Source organism: Erpetoichthys calabaricus, chromosome 18 (assembly GCF_900747795.2).
Source record: "Erpetoichthys calabaricus chromosome 18, fErpCal1.3, whole genome shotgun sequence".
Classification (NCBI taxonomy): Eukaryota; Metazoa; Chordata; class Cladistia; order Polypteriformes; family Polypteridae; genus Erpetoichthys; species Erpetoichthys calabaricus.
The window spans coordinates 6,815,744-6,830,119 of NC_041411.2; the positions used below are offsets into that span (position 1 = coordinate 6,815,744).

Below are 14,376 nucleotides of genomic sequence, written 5' to 3' on the forward strand. Positions count from 1 at the left end.
GGATGTAGATGCAGCCTTGTTAGTTAGCACTGTCAGTTTTCTTTGCTATGCTGTATGTTTAGAAGTTATTTTAAAGATGTATTAAAACCAAACAAAGACATGATGAAATATATTATAGTCATCATGTTCATGTTATGCTAGCTCCAATCTAACCTAAAGCTAGCTGTAGAATACATTAAATACATTCCATAATAATATAATTCACTACCATTCCCGCTTGCAACACTACAGGTTTCATCTTTGATTAAATCATCAAAGACAAGCTTATGAACCAGTATGTGAACAGCACAGAAGCAGTCAAGTTTGCATTTTTAAATCTAAAGTAACAATAAGGTTCATCTACACAAGGTCATAGTTACTTGGGTTCGGATTTTATGTTGTGCTTTAATTATACTTGTAAAATGTGCACACCCCTTTACATCCACTAAAATAATATTCCCAGAAAAGATTATATCATGAGTGAAAAGTAAAAACAATGCTAAGTATGTCAAGAACAAAGGAAATGTTTCCATTCTGAACTTAAGCAATTAATCTAGAAAACATGGATATAAAGTCACTTACAAACAACCATTATAAAACTCAATGGTTCAGTGACACTTTGCATTTCATGGTGATTTTAAACATTTTTTCCCCCCTTTGCGGTGCAAATCAGCTAATAAATAGGAAATAATCTTTTGTTCAAAATTCTTGTAGGCAAGATGTGCTTTTAAAAATTAAGCAAAAGAACATCCAAGCAAATGAACAAACATTTATTTAAATATCATGTTTAAATTGCCCCTTTTTAGACTTCAGGGCAGTATCACATTTTTATGTATAACTAAACAGCATTCTGGTATAAAGAGCTTGTCCTGACAGTGTTAAGTGGTAAGCTGCTTGCCATCACTTATTACATAGAAATCAAGTCCCAAGGTCTTGTTTACTTAAGAGGGTGCCTCAAAAGACAATTCCTAGATCAAGGCCTCAGAAAACAACAACACAGAAACTGAAGTCATGCACATACAAGTTCCAAAATTACATTCCTGTTCAACCGTGGTCAAAAAAAATTCCATATATAAATACAACTTTACAAAGTATCCAGTTTTAAAATAAGTAGGGACATCTTAGACTTGGTATTACATGGTAGCTGCAAGATGTGACAGTTACCAGGCTTTTGCAACTGCTGAATGCCATTCACTAGTCCTGGAGTTCAATCCAGTACAGTGGCTGTATCCTACTGAAATGTGTTAAGCCGCTACCCTATAAGGCCATCTTTCTGCAGACAATGAGGCAGGCCGTCATATTGCACTAGCACGCGTTCAGCGAAGAAGATTGCTTTACGTTTACTGCCTGGCATGTACTTAACAGAACAATAGGGAACTGTATAAATTAAGACTTCAACTAATGCTATGTCTCTGTTTTTATTAAAGTTAAAACACTATTAAAAAGTTGAAGGTTTTCATACATGCAAATCTGGTTGAGAATGTGCATATTGACACACATGCACATACACACAAATGACTGCAGTATGTCCAAAACAGCTTTTAAATATCTATTAATAAACTCTTAGCCTTGCTGTTTAAACAATTCCACTCAAAAAATAAATTTTCTCAGTGCCATCTTTTATACTGCTTTAGCTAAAAAACTGGGGATAAAGAATTCAAGCTTTCATATATACCAGAATAAATAATATCTTCTGCCATGTTTTAAGTTGCACTTATTTTTAACATAAAAAGCCACCAAGATCATCTCTCTGACAGTAATTAAATTCGAATCAATCTTTAAGCAAAGCTAGAATTAACAGGATACTCAAGAAACACTCCATCTATCCATTTACTGTAAGTGCTCATAGCATTAGTCCAGGAGGTTTAATTTCCATGAAGCATGCTTCAAAGTATTACTTAAAAGAGAAATACTTTTTTTGAAATAACAGGGAGAGTTAATCTTACTGTACACCCACTGTTGAGAAGGAAACATAGTGGGAGGGGTCATTATAAAGCTGCAGTCTGTTCAATACTTGTTAGCAATTTAAATGCAAATCAAGAACAAGTATGGACAAGACTGTCCTTATTCATTTTTGTACACAAATGTTAGCAGATTTTACATACACAATCTTCAGCGAGAAGGCCAAACCTATAGAAAATATGATTAGCAAGTAGTGATTTCACAACTGGATCAGATTATGCAAGTTTTTTTAAAATGTCAAAATAAATTCCACTTCTTTAACAGTTAATAAAGCTAGCTATGTCTGCAACTAAGGCTGAGCTATCCATGGATTACAGACTATGTAAAACTGAAAGCTGCCACCTTCAGACCATTTTAAAATTCTGCTCATGATTTACTTGCAACGCTTCCCTCAAGTACATTTCAGGGAGACTGTCCCTGTGTCCTCTAAGACGTCTGTTTGCAGCTAGCTGCGTCAGCAGTGGGAACACACAGAACTATCCAATAGCATCAAAGTCTATTCACTGTGCATTAAAGCGAGGCAGGAAAAAAACGTTCAGCAATCATATTGACTACAGCCCTTTCAAAATGAACAACTACCTTCTCACCATATCGGTAGCATTTTCTAAAGGCATGCATCAGATGGTACATTAATAATTACACTGCTGTGACAAAACAGCAGCCCTATAGACACCACTAGTATGAGAAAGTCTTCAACCTTTACAAAGAATAAATCTTTTAAAACTATAAAAAGAAAGAAGATAAAATGCAGTATTTGAACTAAAATGATTCTGGACTATAAAACACAAAACACAGGATCAATATGAAACTTCATAAACTAAAAACAAAATGTTTATAAAGACATTTAATAGCAATACAAATAATGTGGAAATTCCAAATTATACATTAACAACAAGATATACACAAACATTACAATTAACAAAAGCACTACAACACCGTCATCTAAAAAAGTTGACTCACATAAACTATGCTACTCTTTATATCTGCACAACCTGATTGGCCGTATCTTTGGACACTAGAGGTTAAGAAGAGGTCAATCAGCTTGCTAACATACATGAGACTCATCACATCTCTAGTGGCTTATTAAAAACGAGATAAAAACCAAAGTGGAAATATAGTGTTTTAAATTCCCGTCATCTTGCCATTAATGTAACTAATGAAGTAGCCCACACACATCGGCATTACTTCATTAAGTCATCACACCAAAATTTCTCGAGCATTACTTTTTTGGTAAAAAACTCTGAAATGGTGTTTAATGCCAAAGAAATCCAACAATTCACAAAAACAAAATGATAAACACAAAATGGTAATCATGGACTGCAAAGACTGAGGTAAATAATATCCAATAATATTTAAAAGATGCAATTAAATAATTCTCAAAACAAGCTATTTTCACAAGTGTAGCCAATCAACCTCAACTATCAGACCAGGAGATTTAGGCTAAAAAGGTAATAAAGTGACCAAATATCTTGTAAGCAGATACCCAACTATAATTATAAAAATGTACCATATATGCAATCCATTACAGTCTTAAGGATAAAATTCACTTGACAGTAGATAAAGACACAGTTGTTGCTTTTGCGGATGATGTGCAGGCACTATGACGGTCTTCTTTTTGTTCAAAACTACCATTTTCAGTTTATTGCAGTCATGGCAGTAATGATCAAAATGTGCACAGAGGGATGTGGAAGTATAAAAATCAAAAAAAGGACTGTCAACAAAAATGCAATCATGTAACATTCATACCTTAAACGGCTGTTCCTATTTTCAAAAGGAAATAGAACAGATTCAGATACAACTTACAATTGTAACTTGTGTAATTTGACCCAAAACATTTTCAAGTGGCACTATGGAAGTTTGCACTTAGTTCACTTAATTGAAAGTAGCTAGTTACAGGTCATTATTGCCATGTGCAGAGCACAGAAAAATTCTTACTTGCATGTGCCAATCAGCATGCAATATGTCATCAATTTCCAGTACATGATTAGTCATTATGATAATTTTACCTTGTAAATTCTGTTTGCCTTACCTGAAAAATCTCAAAATGTATGTCTTTTGCAGCCATATTTTCATATTGTATTATACACATTAGGATGTACTGAGGCATTCAAGACCAGGACAGTTCTGTACAGTATGTGGCAGAGTTCACAATGAGATGAACGGCAACAAAATATTACATGATATTGAAAAGAGTTAGGCTATGAGCTGTTAGGCTGCCTCATTAAACTCTGTCTTATTTTCAAGTTGAGAGTAGTATATTTGAATTATTTATTTAATCTTAATTAAAATGAACTGCACTGTACATGCAAAAAAATGTAGACTAAACATTCTTGTGCAGTAGGAAAAGTGGAGTAAAAATGCACTCTAACTTAGGAAGGTAGCAGATGCAGGATATTGTGCCTGATTTCAACTTATGTTATGAACCATAATGAAGAAAACCCCTGGCTTAATTCATCTGGTTACAATACTACTAGGGTGTCATCTTTAAGTAGCTTAGATAGCTCTTCACAGCCCAAACATACTGCGTATTACTTAAATGCCATTAACACACACGCTAACAAAGAAAATGTCTCAAATGCTGCTACATTATGACAACTTCAGACAAGTGCTCTGCACGTCACAGAACAATATTGCAAAGTAAAGCCCAAGAGTGAGTACTAATATAATCATACTGATACAATTAAAGCAACCTTTACACAGTTTCTTTTTAAGGCAACACAGGATAAGGATTCAATTAATCCACAGTGACTTGCATTCCAATCTGCTTCCTTTTCAAACACAAAGTAAAAGACCCTACAGGAGAACCACAACCCTGGCAACACATCACCTTTAATTCTGCCCATCCGCTGCCTACAATTTCCCTTAACTTTTGTTTTTAGAGAAATAATTTTATTGCTTACCCAAACAAAGCAAATAAATAAACCTGTTATTGCATTATATTCCAAACAAAACAACACATTAGCAGATGTTTATGCAAAAATCTAGTTCCTAACATTTCGATATGAACGACTGACGTACAACAAAAATTGACATTCAATATTTAAGTCGTTTAAAACTCAGACTTGCTACAATAAACTATTTCCATAACAACAACAGAAAACTTAAAAAAAAAAAAAAAATAATAAAAATCTTAAAAAAAAAAAAAACAAAAAAAAAAAAACAAGCATTACAGTTACCCCCCCATTTAAGAATGCTTAATTTAAAAAAAAAAAAGGAACAAAAAAGATCTGCCTTAAGACTCACAAGATGCCATATCTGTTTTAAGTCAGGAGAATGCTGATGCTTACACAGAACTGTTAAGAAGCAGGACATATTATGAATATAAAAGGAGCACCTGAATAGAGTTCACTTATATGGTTACTTGTATTACTTTGATTATCAATTTGATTTTCCTCGCTACACATTAAAATTGCTCAAGATTTTTATTTTTACTTTTTTTTTTTTTTTTTACAATCTCAACAAAAACATGGATCATACTTGCCACAAAGGATGCTAATAAAATCATTATGAGGATGTTGCATACAGTAAATTGTATGGTAAAGCACACAATTGTATTTGGGAAGTCAAGCCTGACAAGAAATAAATTCCTAGGTCTAAGGGCACTCGCCGTCAGGGACAGATTAAAGTTAAACAGTATTTAAGGAGAGGCATGGAAAAGACAGAAACTCCCACAATTGCATTAAGCACTAAGTAGGGAAATGGCGCAAGTTAAGAGTGGAGGAGAAACACACAATATTACATCACAGCAGAGTAAAGCCAGAAGATGACCTCCAAAGAGAAAGTTGCACATTGCTGCTCTCTATCGGAAAGCCCATACATATACAAATCTGGGAGGAATGGTATTTAAAGGAAGGAAGATTGTGCTGCTATATACCTGGTAAAGGACAAGGAATTAAGTGACTTCAAAAAGGTGGGTGAACACCACGTCAAGCTAAAGGGTGTTATGTTATAGCCAGGATATATCCCCAATTCACAAAGCAGAAATCTTGACCTTGAAAGGGGCTCCCAGAGGGATAAACACAAAGGAGTACACTTTTGAAATTAAAGGTGAGATTACATATAAAGCAATGTCATGACTGAGAGAAATAGGAGTATGTATTGTGGATCCGAAGAAGTGGACAAGTGGGCCATTCAGCTCATGAAGTAGACTTGAGAAAATCAACCTAAGAAGTAGGCACATGGAAGTACCAAGGGCTGATATTTGGTGTTTTGAAGACTTGGTACATGCATTTTCCGTGCTTATCCCTTCTTTGGGTGTCCCCCCCCGCATTTATTCTAAGTACTCAGTGAGACCAAAAGCTACATCTTCTTGATAGAACATACCTCATTAACTGTGTTTTTAAGTTTTCTTACATAGAGTAATGTGAAACAGGATACTGAGAAGTATTCATTTAACAACACACCACAAAACCACTCACTTACCTGCTACTTCAACAATATCTCCAGGAACAATATCTCTTGCCTTAATTCTCTGGACACTCTTCCTATCCTGTCGATACACCTTTCCCATTTCTGGCTCATATTCTTTAAGAGCTTCAATGGCATTTTCTGCATTTCTCTCCTGTGAATCAAAGAATTTATAAGACAAAATTCAGATTCCAGTATAAAATTTATAGTTCAGCACAAAACACAAAATTATTACAAGAATAGAAGTGTAAAACTATAATAGAGTTTTTCCCCAATGAGAAAAGTTAATGAAATGGCAAAAATGATCCTTATTCATGCAGCACAGGAACAATAAAACAAGCATTCATTTTTCTTATTGTGCGCAGACACAGGAAGTATTGATTTTTATTTTAAGCATTATTCCAGATACTTTCATTTATACCATCTCATTAACAAAACATCACTTAATGCTACTTTTGTACTAACTTTTAGAATCCGGTTTGTCAAAAGGTTATTTTATAAGGTGACATTTGCTATGTAATACTCACTAAAAAGTAATATTTAATTATTAATTGTTTGAAATGTCTGTTAAGGTTTTAAATATCACAAATGAGCGATTTTTATTTTTCCATGCTTTAATGACAAATGATTATTTTATCATTTTATATATCCTGTAAACACCAGTGTATTTGGTTTTGTTTCCTAGATTCACAACTATTAAAAGGATCTAATGTTTGTTACCGATAGGCCAATAGGCTTGGCCAGAATTCACCTTTGCACTTGACCAGCTTTACTGCAATAATTGTCATACATGACTGTAGTCACACTTAAAATGTTGCACCAAAGTTGCTCCCATAATATTCCAAGTATGTACCATATGTGATTTTGATGCCTATTATTCAAATCTTTGTTGTTTTTATGAAGGTTATTCCATTGCCTTTAAAAACACAACATCATCACAAATTTAGTGCTTGACATGTAATTTTTAGTAGTATCTCCACGGTTCTGTGCTACCACATTATATCTCGTATAATAATAAGTCACAAAGCACAAATGGTCGTACACCCACACTTTCTCTGAGGCGCTAGTTAATCTACCTGTAGCTCATCAGTGAGTCAGAGGAAAGCCCATGCAGACTTGAATAGAAAGGGGTTGCTTTAAATAGCTTGACTCGTAGTATAATATGGAACAACTAATGTTATACAATTTCTATTTTGGCAATATATTCCTATATAATAAAATACAAGTCAAAACAAAAAACAGGATTTTTAAATAAAACGTAGTTCAGCATCCTATTGAGAGGATCCCACAGGCACCAAATATACATGTCCGCCGCTTGAAAACTACATACTATTGTTGACTACACCTAAAACCTTGCCAACAATTTCAAGCTTGCACCCTAGAAGACCTTTGCTTGCGAGAATATTATAGCCTGTCTGTTAATACTGTAGAGGTTCCTGACAGCTGCCTGTTTTAAAGAGCCAAGAGAAATGTGAACAAGAGCCTTTATGTTTGTGGCCAAAGAAACTCCCAGCATGAGTCACAGTTAGTTTTAGTTTAATTCTGTATGACTGAAGGGCAAATGAACAACTTATCAGTGCAAAGAGGAGCATGCCCTTTCTTCATAATTGTATAATCCACAGTATAATAGAGAGAAGAATTAGTATCAGGTGGAGCAATATTGAGTCTCGAGGATGTATGCCTTTCAAAAACCTGGATGGCATCTAACCACTTCTAGGGGTGTTAAACATATTGAAAATTGGAAAGAAAGCAGCAAACTACAGCTTGAGGGGGTTGGCTATAAAAGACCGATGATAACAAAATGGTCTTCGAAGCATGAAAGCCATGTAGAAAAAAGTGATGAATAGAATTTGCATCTTCACCAACTGGTAACATCATATGCCCTAATTACTCTTTCAAATATTTGATCACTGCCAGACAGAAGCCCCAAGTACAAAAATGGGGCTCCTCTTTAAAACACTCTAAAGGTTTATGCTGCATACAGCACAGTATTCTATTTTTAATGTGAAAAACAATCCAAGCATAAATTTATCAGCTTTGGGAATTACAGCAATATTTTATTTGACACATGTAGCAGCAGTCCAGTAGGCTGGGAAGATGCTCCTTCCATAACAGACTCATTCCTTCCCTCCCTATTTAAACAAGGCCTGCTTAACTACTCATACAGAAGAAGACATCCTCAAAAGGTTTCCAAAACTGCCTTTTTGCGAAGGTTGATGAAGGATTTCTTATGAGGATGATAAAAGCATTTCCTAATACTCTCTGGTTTGTTACATTGAGCACTGATAAAAATGGTGAATACTGCTAATTTCACTCTTGGTCACAGGATGAAGAGCACGTCAATTTGAATAGAACCTAAACTATAATAGCTAATACTACTTATCAAGCCAGTTGAGGTGGTTTGGGCATTTAATAGAGATATCCTATAAACTTATTACAAAAGCAGCGTTAATGATGTTTTGTTAATTCTCATTGTACATCAGGGACACCACACTGATTACATAATCAACAAAGCCACTATTCCAGCTTTTATTCTAACGCTTGCTTCAGCTTTTTGATTTAATATTATGTTTTTATAAACTTTTATGCACTTAGCTTTGCCTTATGGAGACAGCATCTTGGCAACAAAAAACAACAATGCCAAATTACACATCACACTATACATAAAAACTTATTTATGGGCATGAATTGGGCACATACAGCCAAATGAGCTTAATGATAACATGACAACAATAGGATAAGCAGTAGAAAAAGAATTAACAGATGTTAACTTTCCATTGTTTACTTTAAAAAGACCAGGAAATACGAGGTCAGTTCCCTTGATGTTTGTATTTACGTAATCTGATTCTTTCAATTTTTTCCATGCAATCTTATTTTGGAAATTATCAAAAAAATGTTTCTAATAGTTCAAAAGCTTTAGATTATTCATTTGCTCCAGGGCCTGTCTGCTCACCATTTACAATCCCAGAAGCTCTTTCACTACACTATACACATGATAAATATGAACCTATTGCTCTTTGACCCACAAAAAGATTCTTCTTAAGTCTTAAAAAAAGACCCCCTTTACATTATTCCGATTTCCCAGACTGACAAGGTTGGATAATTATGGGAAAGTTACGAAGAGTCAGTGAGAACGGTCAAGTTACAGGAAGGGAAAACACCAATTAATCTTTCAACTATATCCATTTAGTAAAAATGAAAAAGATCACAAAAACCCTATAAAATAAAAGTCACCTTCCCTTTTCAAATCTACAGACCCACAAGATAGGAAAGGTGTAACAATACCAAATACAAAAATTCCATTAAAACATCTGATTTAAACTAAATGAACACAAATGTGTCAGTTACTTGCCAAGCAGTGTTTTTACAACTTCATGCAGAATTCCCATCTACCATTATTCTGTCTTAGATTTAGAATTTTATTGACCCTTCTGAACTCCATTCACAATTTTAAAATTATTATGGAAATAGACTTTAATATGGTTACTGCCAAGATTGAAAACAAATGTCTCCAATATGCAAATTTGCTAAAGTATGGCAAGAATTTATTACCATGGATCAGTTCCAAGTATAGTCATACTCAATTCAGGATATGCAAAAAGCATTTTTGAGGAGCTACTTGAAAGAAAAACCTAGCCCACAGAGAAATGTAAGTTTACAGAAATAACACAAATAAAGGTCATATTATACATCTTTGAGCCACCAGTAAGATATTAAATGTTTTTTTTTCTCATCATAATCTATGAAAATGCATCACTTAGAATCCATCTATTTAGATTCAAGACAGAGTACTTTTCCAATTCTTTGACAGTCTGAATAAATAATTGGAACATTTAATCTGCTGGCAAATTTAACTAAATACAAGGTATGCAACACTGAGCCAGTGACCTTTAGTTCTACTCACTCACTCTTTCAAATAGGAAGAGTTAAAAGTAGGAACAGGCAGACACCAGAATGTCCAAAACACACGTTTATGTCCTTCACGGTACCACAATGCCTCATCACAACAACTCTTCTTTCTCTCTCTTTCTTGGACCCCCACTCCCCCTCCTCACAAGCTCCGTCTCCTTCCTCCCAACTCCGGCTCGTTTACTGGAGGAAGGAGGCCCCTTTTATAATGACCCGGATGGGCTCCATCTGACGGAAGTGTAAGGAGAGCACCCCCTGGGATATCTTCCGGCAGCACTCCCAGGTGTGGCGCAAGTGCTGCCATCTAGGGTTCCATAACCGTCTGGGCGCCCGCTGGCAGTGGCCACGTCCTCCCATAGGGATTAGCTTCCCAGCTCCGTTCCAGTGGCCCCAAAGCAGACCCAGGCGGCTGCCCTCTTGTGGCCCAGGGGAGGTATTGTCCCTCTCGTGGACCGTCCAGGTGTCTCGGCTGGGCACAATCTCAATATCTATCTCTCTTTCTTTTTCTCTCTCTCTCATATATGCTTGAAAAATCATTTTAGCTTACAAATCAATCACAAATTTCTAAAGCCAAGATTTGAAAAACAGTCTTGTGCATGAATCTTAATTTACAGCAAGGGATACTACGTTGAGTAAACTGCAAAAAGTTAACAACACAACCATCAGAGGTGTTCTTAGACAAAATTAAAAAAAAAAAAAAAAAAAAACCAACACAGAAACCTTCTCAAAACAGCACCATCACCTTTGAAAATGTAAACATGTTCTCTACATCTGATGAATTTACATGGAACATGAAGAACTACTAAACTGTCTGAAATTAATTACTAAGTAGTTAGCACTCCGGTCTCCCAGCCCCAATTTTCACTACCAGGCCCAGACACCATCAATGTCATGTATTTATAAAGCCTGTGTGTGTGTCATTTTCCCCAACATTATCAAGACCTACATGTTAGTTTGGTTAACAATTCTAAACTAGTCCTCCTGGTATGAATGACATTGAGAGTGTGGCCGTCGTCCTGCCATTGCAAGCAATGCTTCCATTTGCGAGACAGGCATCATCCCAAATGATTGGAAAAATGGGTCTTGTCATCCCTTTCTGGAAAGGGAAGTGGGATTTCCTAGATTGTAGCAGGAGGATTACACTGCTCTAGGTGCCTGGTAAGGTCCATGCTAGGGTTATCTTCAATAGGGTCCGAGATCACTTGCTCACCTACCAGCGACCGGAGCAGTCTGGTTTTATGCCTAAGAAGTCGACCATCGACCGCATCCTGGCACTGAGGGTTCTCATTAAGTGCAAACACGAATATTGACAGAGTTTCTTTGCAGCCTTTGTTGACTTTGTAAAGCGTTCGACTCAGTTGATAGAGTAGAGACATCCTGAGACTCTGCAGAATCCCTCCAAAGTTGCTGGATACCATGGCAGGCCTGTACACAGGTACTGTGAGTGCTGTACAGAGTGAAGGCAGAACCCCTACGTTTATCCCCAGTTGACTTTGGGGTTCGTTGTGTGTGTGTTCTCGCTCCTATTCTCCTCAATGCTTGCATGCACTGGGGGTTGGGCAAGGTCGTGGGGTCAAGCAGCTGTGGGGCATTTGTTGGCAAAGATTCATCAATCTTGACTTTGCCAAAGATGCTGTGATCTCTTGAGAGATTGAGCGAGGAGTCCGAGTGTCCTGGGCTTGAGAGTATCTTGGATAAAAACCAAAAAGCCAGGCTTCAATAACCTCACAGGCATAGCTGTCAGCAGAGCGTCTGTTTGCGGAGGGAATGTCGACTGCATTGAGAGTTTTACTTACCTCGGCAGCAACATTCATGTTTCTGGCAACTCTTTCTACGAAGTCAGTATACTGATTAGGAGAGCATTGGGGGGGGTTCATGAGATTGTTGGAAAGGGAGTGTGGCACTCTCGGTATCTGTGCAAAAGGACAAAGGTCCAAGGCTTTAGAGTCCTGGTGCTTCCTGTTTTGCTATATGGCTACAAGACAAGCACGCTATCCAGTGACCCGAGACAAAAACTGGACTCCTTCGGTACTGTGCCTCTTCAGAGAATCCTTGGGTACGGCTGGTTTGACTTTGTGTCAAACTAGCTGTTGCTCATGGAATCCTGAATGAGACACTTTACCTGCATTGTGAGTTAAGGCACCACGGCCATGTGGCATGATTACCTGATGGCGATTCAGCTCGCAAGGGTCCTCATTGTGGAGGACCTGTGCGGCTGGACCAGGCCAACAGGATGCCCACGTAACACCTGGGTCCGGTATACAGATGGTCATTTCCGGAGTGTGGGACTGGACTGCATGTCTGCCTTGGGGGGGTTGCCAACTGGGATCCCAAGCTGTTTTGTTCTGTGGTGGGTGCTGCTATGTGCTATACCAGTGCATGCCGCCCAGCCTGCCCTGCCCTGTCCTGATGTGAATGCCTTGCAATCGAGTACCATCAAGGACTGGCTGGTTTGTCTCTATCAACCAATGCAGCCAGGATAGGCACTCTGCTTTTCACAACAAAATAATGGTTGAGAGTCAGAAAAATGGATGTGTGTATGGATTAATTTTCTATGAGTCTCCGGATAACTGGTTTAACAGAAGTCATCCAACCTAATAAATTTCTTCATTATTTTAACTACACAATCAATATTTTCTAAGTCTATTTAACTGTCCCCCCCAGGCAAATTCCTTAAGCAAAACCAAAACACTCCAAAAATATTCTGAACATGTGCTCTCTGTCTCTCTCTCTCTCTCTCCAGTTATACTAAACACAAGATAGAACATTCTATCACCAGTCTTTAAAGATTCTGTAACAATTTGGAATCATTTTTCTCATATACACTTATCTGTAGGATCAGTACCTCCCAACTACAATTGTAACAGCATATGTAAGATTTTTACTTTTACATATTTTCCTAAAATTATGTTTACGTTTAATTGAACAGCTTTCTTTAGGACTACAAGTTACCTGCTGAAGCATCTTTTTTGTGTCAGTTGCAAATTTTACTAACTTGTTTATAATATATTTGTTATTACTTTAACTGATTAACACATGACCGGATCCTATCTGCACGGGACCCTCTTGCAAATTAACGATGTACAAAAGCAAGTCACAAGTATATAAAAGATACTTTTAGAAAGTTAAATGTGAAATCTAAATAAATTAACACATATTTTGGTCTCTGAGCCCAATCACTGTACCTCTCTCCAAAATTTACATATCCAAAGATTATTCAATACTCCTACACTTCAGCTATCAGAAATGTGTGGTTATTTGAGAGACTACAGTGAAAAATGCAGTAAAAAATAAAATCAGTAAAATCAGCCAAATTAAAAAAGGACTAAAACTAATATAAAATTAACAGTTTTGAGACAACACAAATTGACTTTTGGTATAAATTCCTCACAAAGGGCATTCAGCTTTGTTCTAAGTCTGGGGTCAAGCATGCACCTGGAACGAGGAGTGATACGGTCACTAACCATGTCCTCTCCTTTTTACTCCACAGCTTCAAGAAGTTGCCCCGTGACTCCAGTCTTTCCAGTTAAGATGCCTAGAAGAATGTTTTGTTTTTTCTTTTTTAAATAAAATAGTCATGAAAGGAGTACACCTTAACAAATCGGGGCAATAAAAGAAACTTCTAGCTGTTTCAAAATAGGAAAAATTGGGTAATGGGAAGAAAACACTTATTAACTGAACCAAAAGCAGGTGCAAACTTATACAATGGTTACTATGATGATAATAATAATAAGCATCTAAAATATTGTTTTAGAAAAATACACTCCAATAAAAAAGTGGGAAAATATCATTAAAGACAACTTAAATCACCTCATATTAAGTTCTCAATGGCATGATAACCCAACACTGCCTTTAAAGGAATGGCATTTACGAAGTCAAGCCAAGAAGTGGTTTCCTATTTTCTCAACATAATTAACTATAAACACTCAAAACAAATTATTAGTATTCCTGGAAACAGCAGGAGAACACTAAAGTTTAAAACAAAAAACTAAACTATTAGACAACGTTACAACATATTGTGCCATAGGGTTGCAATATCAACAAAAAGGCTTTGCAAACTTAAAGGTCAACATGGCAAACCTATCATAATGCAAAAGTTTTTATATCCTTAATAACAAG

The 14,376-nt window shown here is 36.4% G+C and overlaps 1 protein-coding gene across 2 annotated transcripts in view; it reads right to left on the minus strand.

The window, feature by feature from the left end:
• The window catches only part of LOC114668460 (sarcoplasmic/endoplasmic reticulum calcium ATPase 2), a 63,671-nt gene that overhangs the window by 29,943 nt on the left and 19,352 nt on the right, over positions 1–14,376 (minus strand). For both annotated transcript variants that reach the window (XR_007933890.1, XM_028824219.2), the window contains exon 5: positions 6,364–6,502. Coding sequence is in view for 1 of the 2 variants with exons in the window: in XM_028824219.2 (XP_028680052.1) it covers positions 6,364–6,502 (139 nt within the window). In the remaining variant the exon portion in view is untranslated. The remainder of the gene's footprint in view (positions 1–6,363; positions 6,503–14,376) is intronic.